Source organism: Elephantulus edwardii, unplaced genomic scaffold (assembly GCF_000299155.1).
Source record: "Elephantulus edwardii isolate Elephantulus edwardi_28Jun2011 unplaced genomic scaffold, EleEdw1.0 scaffold00042, whole genome shotgun sequence".
NCBI lineage: Eukaryota > Metazoa > Chordata > Mammalia > Macroscelidea > Macroscelididae > Elephantulus > Elephantulus edwardii.
Genome location: NW_006399792.1, coordinates 64,789 through 73,674, shown reverse-complemented (window position 1 = coordinate 73,674; position 8,886 = coordinate 64,789). Strand labels below are relative to the sequence as shown.

The following is an 8,886-nucleotide window of genomic DNA, read 5'->3' as shown; positions in this document are numbered from 1 at the left end:
TCATATTTTGGCTCCTGTGGATTCGGTTTAATTTTCGTTAGCTTCAGCTTGAACTTGCATATGAGTAGTTGGTGGTCTGTTCCACAATCGGCTCCTGGCCTAGTTTTCATAGCTGATATTGAGCTTCTCCAGCGGTTTTTTCCACAGACGTAATCGATCTGATTCCTATGCAAACCAAGAGATACACATTAAAATTTCCGACCACAACTGTGGTTATGATAATTCTTCAGAGCATGCACATTACTATTACGTTAAATCTACCTATGTATTATATCATTTATCAATATCCAATAATCTTTATCTGATTGGAAGAAGACTCACAATAATCTGTGCTATACAAATGACACAACCATGATTGCTGAATCAGAGGACGACCTGAAACACTTGCTGCAGAAGGTCAAGAACAGCAGCCTTCAGTATGGATTGAAGCTCAACATTAAGAAAACAAATATTCTCACTACTGGGCCATTTGCAGCATCGTGATAGACAGCGAAGAGATTGAGATTGTTGATTGCTTCAGTTTACTGGACTCCACAATCAACACTCATGGTACAAGCAGCCAGGAAATCATGGGACGAGTTGCATTGGGAAATCTGCTGTCAGGGAACTCTTCAGAGTACTGAAGAGCAATGATGTCTGTCTGGAGACTAAGGAGTGCCTGATCCAGGCCAGAGTCTTTGCAATTATTTACTATGTGTCAGAAAGCTGGACAATGTCTAGGGATGATAGAAAAAAGAATTGATGCTTCTGGTAAGGCTGGATAAAAGTATTGAATATACCGTGGAATGCTAGGAGAACAACCAGGCTGTTCCTTGGTGACAAGGATTCTGAAGCTTCATCTGGCCTGCTTTGGACATGTTGCAAGAAGGGACCAGTCCTTGGAGAGAGACATCATTCTAGGAAGGGTGGAGGGACACTGCAAGAGGGTAAGACCTTTGATGAGATGGATTGATTCAGTGACTGGGGTAATGAGTAGGTGTGTCAGAGAAAATAAAGTTGGCTCAGGATAGAGCAGGGTTTAGGGCTGTTGTACATAGGGTCACTATGAGTCGCAGGCGACTCCATGACACATAACAACAGTTAGACTTTAATATCATTTATACTTTTTAAAACTATATCAATCGTATGTATTTACTCATTCTTTTGTTTTTAACTTTGTTTTACGTATGTCTCTTATATGTTGTATTAGTATTGTTACATGCTGCCAAGTTGGAACCACCTCATAGCTGACCCTCCAGCAGATTTTCAGAGACTGTAAATTGCATGGGAGATTGGCTATTTTTCTTTCTCAGAGCAACTGATGAATTCGAACTTTCTGCCTTTGGTTTGATAACAACAGCATATTCATTAAGCCACAAGAGCTCCCTATCTAAGCCATAAAGCTTATATTTTAAACATATATTTTAAACCAATCTTTTTAAGTCGTCATCTTTTGATTAAAGAGTTTAACACATTGTTTACATATTTATCTCATTTATTATGCTTTTATTTCCTGGAGGTTTTTTCCTTTGCTATGCTGAACATTTTTTCATTTCTCTTTTATAATAGTGACTTGAAATTTATACAACTGATTTGATTCTGCAGCCTCTCTTACTTCTTTTTTTAGTTTTGAATCTACTTTCCGCTTAAAATTTCTAACACTATTATGAATTATGAGTTGAATAGAAGATTTCAAAAGACAGCACGGGATGACAAAACAAAATATTACAATGAAATGTGCAAGGAGTCGGAGTCAGAAAAACAAAAGGGCCGAACTCGCTCAGCATATCTTAAGCTCAAGGAACTGAAGAACAAATTCAAACCTTGAGTTGCTATAATCAAGGATGCTTTCGGCAGAATGTTAAATGATCCAGGAAGTATTAAAAGAAGATGGAAGGAATATACTGAGTCACTGTATCGAAAGGAATTGGAAGACACAGAAGAATTTCATGAAACAACATATGAGCAAGAGCCTATGGGGATGAAAGAAGAAGTTCAGGCTGCTTTGAAGGAAATGGCAAAAAATAAGGCTCCAGGAATAGATGGTATACCAATTGACATACTTCAGTTAACAGATGCTGCCCTGGACGTGCTCACCAAGTTATGCGAAGAAATCTGGAGAACGACCACTTGGCCAACTGACTGGAAGAGATCGATATTTGTTCCTATCCCAAAGAAAGGTGACCCAACAGAATGTGGAAACTACAGAACAATCTCACTGATTTCACATGCAAGCAAGATTTTACTGAAGATTATCCAAAAAACGACTGGAACAGCACATCAACAGAGAACTACCAGAAGTCCAGGCTGGGTTTAGAAGGGGTTGTGGTACTAGAGATATTTTAGCTGATGTTAGATGGATCTTGGCTGAAAGCAGGGAATACCAGAGGAATGTCTATCTGTTTTTCATTGACTATGCAAAGGCATTTGACTGTGTAGATCATAACAAACTATGGCTGACTCTGAGAAGAATGGGAATCCCAGAACACTTGATTATTCTAATGTGAAACTTATACTTGGACCAGGAGGCAGTCGTCAGAACAGAGCAAGGGAACACTGCATGGTACAAAATTGGGAAGGGTGTACGCCAGGGATGCATCCTATCTCCATACCTTTTCAACCTATATGCAGAACAGATTATCCGGGAGGCGGGGCTCTATGAGGAGAAATGTGGGGTCAAGATTGGTGGACGATTTATCAACAACCTGCGTTATGCGGATGACACAACCCTGCTTGCTGAAACTGAAGAGGACCTGAAGCGCCTGCTGCAGAGTGTCAAGGATTGCAGCCTACAATATGGATTGAGGCTCAATGTCAAGAAGACAAAGATTCTCACCACTGGACCAATTGGCAGCATCAGGGTGGATGGTGAAGAAATTGAGATTGTACACAGCTTTAGTTTGCTTGGCTCCATAATCAATAGTCTTGGCACCAGCAGCCAGGAAATTAAAAGGCGCATTGCCATGGGAAAGTCTGCTGTTAGGGACCTCTCCAAAGTACTGAAGAGCAATGGTATCTCTTTGAAGACTAAGGTGCGTTTGATACAGGCCATGGTCTTTGCAATCACCTGTTATGCATCAGAGAGTTGGACAATGACCAAGGAGGATAGAAGGAGAATTGATGCCTTTGAGCTGTCATGCTGGAGAAGAGTATTGAGAATACCATGGACTGCTAGGAAAACAAACAGATTTTTCCTGGAAAGGGTTAAACCGGGTGACTCCTTGGAGGCAAGGATTCTGAGGCTCCATCTAACATACTTTGGACATGTTGTGAGGAGAGACCCGTCCCTGGAGAGGGACATCATGCTTGGGAGGGTGGAGGGACAGCGCAGGAGAGGAAGGCCCTCTATGAGGTGGATTGATTCAGTGACTGGGATAATTGGGATGGGAGTGTCAGAGACAGTGCGATTGGCACAGGACAGAGTGGAGTTTAGGGCTGTTGTACATAGGGTCACTATGAGTCGCAGGCGACTCGACGGCACATAACAACAACAACAACAATTATGAATTTAAAAGTGTCTGTTAAGGATTTCAAAATAATAAACTGTTTTTAAGCAGCTTTTAATATATGCTGATTTGGCAGCACCATGATAGGTGGAGAAAAGATCAAGATTGTTAACAAGTTTTCAGCTTGATTAAATCCACAGTCAACACTCTTGATAGCAAAAGTCACGAAAAAGACGAATGCATTGGGAAAATCTACTGTCAGGGGCCTCTCAAAGAGGTCCTAAAGAGCAACAGTGTCAGTCTAGAAAATAAGGTGCACCTGACTCAGACCATGGTCTTCACAATTACTTGCTGTGTATCAGAGAGCTGACAATGAATAATGGTGACAGAGTTGAACGTACTGTGAACTGCCAAGAGAACAAATAGATCTGTCCTGGAAAGGATGAAACCAAGCTACTGCTTGGAGGCTAGGATTTTTGAGCTCCATTTCACATACACTTTGGGCATGTTGCCAGAAGGGACCAGTCCTTGGAAAAGCACATCATGCTTGGAATGGAGAGGGAAACCCTGAATGAGATGGATTGACACAGTAATTAGGGTAATGGGTGTAGGTGAGCCAAAGGCATTGAGATTGGCTCAGGATACGACAAGGTTCAGAGCTTTTGTGCATAGAGTTGTTATGAGTTGCTGTGGACTTAATGCCACATAACAACAAGAAGCTATCATGGTTTCTATCCTGAAATAATTATGGAAATAGAAACTTCAGTGTTAGAATAAGAACCACAGAAGAAGAAATACGCACATGATATATATGTCTATCTAACTGTGTTCATAATTCATCCTGCTAAGACTAATAGCAGACTGTTTATGGGAAATCTCAAGTCATTGCAGTCCTAAATGTTTAAACGGCTGTATACGCCCATAATTTCTAACACGAACAGTTTCATCCTTGGTTCAGTTCCCCAATTCCTCCATGTCCCTTGGGTTCAGATTTGCTAGAAGGTCTCCCAGAGACTCAGACCCAGGCAGTAGGTGTGTGGGATGGTTTTGGAGAAACTGATGAGCAATGGGTGGCACAGCTAGATGGTAGCGGTGGGTGACGCAGCACAAAATAAAGTTAATCATTGGCTTGAAAAGACCTTTCAATGATAAACACATGCAGTCTTATATTTTTAGTATTCCTTCTAGCCTTCATTTAAGATTATTTCATGCTTTGATTTTTTCCTTCGCACTGCAATACCTATTTAAAGAAAACACTACCTTCCAAACTGGCTTTCTCAATTAGGAACAGAAAAGAGAAATGATAAAACTGTCTTATATTTCTGTTGCATTTTATGGTATACAGAATGTGTTCTTGTTACACACCATTTCTCCAATTGAATTACACAAAACCCCTAGATAGTTATTATCACTCTCATTTTTGAGATAAGAAAACTCAGGCTCAGAAAAGTTACGTAGTTTCCAGAATTTTGAGACCCTGAAGCCCCCAATTAACACAGAGACAGATATTCACTATTAATCAAAGCTGAAACCAAAACCCAGTGGTACAGACTCTTTAAGTGTGTGTAACTGTGCCACCACAGGGCCTGGCAGAAAGGAGGGACTGATTTACTATGTCCCTTTTAATGTAGACATTGAGTATATTGAGAAGATATTCTGCTATGTATATTTTCAAGGAGCTCTGGTGTCTCAGTGATAAGGAGTTATGCTGCCAACACAAAGGCACGTGGTTCAAATCCACCATCTGCTCTGTGGGAGAAATATAGGTAGTCTCCTTGCTTGTGATTAACCCCTTCTGAAAGAAAACCTGCTGGATGGTCAGCTCTGAGTCCCTTCTGACTAGATGGTATCTAACAGAAGAAACTAGCCCTTAACAATTGATGGCATTGTTTCTCCACTGTCCAGCAGATGGTGCTATATAGCTAAGAGAGACTGTTTCTGCTCTTGGAGTGACCAGGAAAGGAGACCGTGGCAATGGCTGCAGCATAGGTCAAATCTTTTTTTCTAGGGTCATTGTAAGTCGTAGTTGACTCAGTAGCACTTAACAAGTGGAGCCTTTGAAGGCAATATTCAAACGAAAACACAAAAGAGCCACAACCAACTCATATCTAACCCCACCATGGGTGCTGAGGCTGTAGATTATAGAAGAGGAGTATTGCCCATCTTTCTCCAGTCAGAAGTACTGGTGGATTCGAACCACCAGAAAACGTAGATCCAAGTAAGATGAAATAATTGACCATTCCTATCTTTTCTCTTCTGTCCTGATGCTATCTATTGGCCCAGTGGTGAGAACTTTTGCTTTCTTAATGTTGAAATGTAATCCACTCCGAAGCAGTGGGCACTTCAAGTCCTCCTATTTTGATCCACATAGCAGTTACCATGCAGTCCATTCTAGCTTGTGACAGCCCTGTGTGTCAGGAGTAGAACTACTTCCCAGAGTTTTGCAGTGGTTATATTGTCAGGAGATCCCTGGTCCTGCCTTCTGAGTTGAGGCTGGGTAGACTTGAGCCTTCTACCTTTTGTTTAGCAGTTTAGCATGTTAACTGTTTACATCACCCAGAGACCCCTTTTCCATATATTTCAATATTAAAACATTTTAGGTCACTAGCCAGAAAGAGGGCAAAATAGTCTAGAAGCATGACAGTGAGGAAAAAGGGAAGGAGGAGGGTGTGTTACTTGGGCATTTGTTCTGAGGTGTTGATCCACGAGGAGTTATCCCTGGAAGGATTCCCCAGCTCAGTGAGCTCTTGATGTATTTCAGTGACCTATGGTATGGTGAGCTCCAGCGTGTACTACTACAACCGCATGATGTCACAGCTCTTCCTGGACTCCCCGCTCTCCAAGACGGAGACGACCAACTTCAGAACGCTGTCTTCAATGGAAGACTTTTGGAAGGTAATTTCAAATAACTTTAAAATTACATCTACCGTGGAAAAATTAATTTGGTTTTCTAATAGGTGAGCTCTGGTGGATTGATGGTAAGGAATTGTGCTGAAGACCTAAAGGCACTTAATTTAACCAGCTGCTCTGCAGAAGGAAGATGGACTCTTTCCATGTGATTGATTTACTGCCTCTGAGAAGTTGCTGGAGGGCCAGCTGTGAGTGGGTTTCCCACTCCAGAGTACACAGTAACAGTAATATTTACACGTCTTGCTGATAACTTACTGGGCTGAAGGTCAGCAGCGCTAGCTGCTCTGATGAGTAAATCCTTTAAAGAATTACAGAAACCTAATGAAGGATCACCTTGGTTTGGAATAAACTTAACAGCTGTGGGTTTGATGTTGTTTTTGTTTCATTTTTTTAAGGGGATGGTTCATTTTTTTAAGGGGATGGTTTGTTTTGGTTTGGTTTTGTTGAGTGGGGGTTTTTTGGGTTGGCTTTGGTGGTTTGCTTTTTTGTTGGGTTTTGTTTGTTTTTTTTTTTTGCTGTGTACTTAACACAGATTATTATTATTCATTTTTTATTGTGATTTTTACAAAAGTTTACAAAAATCTTGAATTTCAGTTCATTCATTGTTGCACATTTTCCTCCCTACCCACCCCAAGTTTGTTTATTATTTCTTTTAAAATGTATGCATTCATTGTTGCATCATTTCATCCTTTCCTTCCCACCCCTCAGTCTACTTTGCTATGCACCTCTTATTCTGGACTGTTGTCATGCAGATAATGTCTAATCATATATTCTTTGTTTTAACAATTCTTTCCTTCATTTGTTCCAATGCAGTGTTCATTATTTATCCCCTCTTTTTTTAGTTTCACTCCAAATCCCATGGCAAGTCCTATTTTGTAACAGTGGTGTTATGCAGTATTTGTCCTTTTGTTACTGAGATATTTCACTCATATAATGTCCTCCAGGGTTACCCATGTTATATAATATTTCATGAGTTCCTTGTTTTTCATTGCTCTGTAATATTCCATTGTGTGAATGTAGGGTTTGGTTTTTTTTAATCTGTTTATTGATGGCATTTGGGTTGTTTCCATCCCTTTGCTGCAGCAATAAACATGGGTGTGCATATATCTGTTTGAGTGGCAGCTCTGATTTCTTTAGGCTATATTCCTAATAGTGGAATTGCTAGGCCAAATGGTATTTCTATTATTTCCAGCATTTTGAGATAGCATCATACTGCCTTCCATAGTGATTGCACCATTTTACACTCTTATCAGCACTGAATAAGGGTTCTTATTTCTCCACAACCTTGCCAGCATTTGTTTGCTGCTCTGTTGAACTTTGCTATTGTTAAGGTGAGTTGTTTTGTAAAACATGCAAAAACTAGAACATCTGTAAGGCCAGAGAAAGAAAACTATTTTCCACTAATACTAGTGGTGGAAAAATAGTTAAGACAACACTCTTATCAAAGCAAAACTTGTGAGTCCCAGAAAAACAAGGGAGTCCTATTGAATTCCACTTTTCACCTTATGCATTTTCAGTTCCTACTCTCAAAGAGGGGATCAAGTCACATTTATTGAGTACCTTTTGTGTGCCTCGTACTGGCTGAGTGTCCATACAGTACTTTATTTAATCCTCATAATAACTTGCAGGATAGGAACTTTCCCCATCTGTCAAAGGGAAAACAGGTTCAGAGAAGTTACATGGCTCGGGAGTAAGAAAAATGGCTGTTGGGGTTTTGTCCCCCTGGCTTCACAGCCACATATTTAGCTCAGTTTCTAATTCATTCAGTCAGTCATAGATTGGATTCAGTAAATATTTAGTGAGTATCTGCTGGGAGTTAAGGTCGATGAGGGCAGAGTTTTGGCTGTTTTCCTTTGTTTGTTTGCTTTTCTGTCTCTTTGTTGATATGCCCTCTAGATACTAGAACAGTGCCCCAAACACACTAGACACAGCTTTTTGGAGATCCGCTGATGGAAGAATTCACCAAACCCCTTGTCAGATTGTCCTAAACTCTGACCTGGCAGCAGAATATAAGTAATGAATGATTCCATATTACTATCTGGAGGATGTGGTACTCAGAATAAGAAAATCAGAAAGGAAATTGGAAAGGAAATAATTGTTTCTCCCTGAGGACATACTTCCTAAAATTCTTACTGAGCCATATAGTCAGAGATGTTGATTTAAGATAGGAAAAAATACTGAGTCATAGGAATGAACCTATTAACACATAAGAATAGTTGGCAATTCAAACCACACTTAAGATTGTTTTGTATCTGCTGATTATCTAATAAGGATAAAGGCAAGAATAATGACCACCTCTTGGTTCCCTGTAAGTATATCTTGTGTAAACTAACAAACTGTCACACCTGTTCACAATCTCATGAAAATAAATGCTAAGATCAGAAAATAGAAAAGGAGACTGGAGAATTCAATGTACAGCAAAAGAATCCAAGACAATTAGACAATCTACTAGATAAGCAAACTAAATGGTGGTGGTGGTGGTTGTTTTGTACTATAGAGTCAGAATCGACCCATAGCTGACCCTCTAGCAGGTTTTAAGAGGCAGTTAATC

General features: G+C 40.2%; 1 protein-coding gene across 1 annotated transcript in view; it reads left to right on the top strand.

The window, feature by feature from the left end:
• The window catches only part of PKD2 (polycystic kidney disease 2 (autosomal dominant)), a gene marked incomplete at its 3' end in the record, with an annotated part of 67,129 nt that overhangs the window by 36,066 nt on the left and 22,177 nt on the right, over window positions 1–8,886 (top strand). Inside the window, exon 3 of the mRNA XM_006885311.1 lies at window positions 6,187–6,320. Coding sequence (XP_006885373.1) covers window positions 6,187–6,320 — 134 coding nt within the window. The remainder of the gene's footprint in view (window positions 1–6,186; window positions 6,321–8,886) is intronic.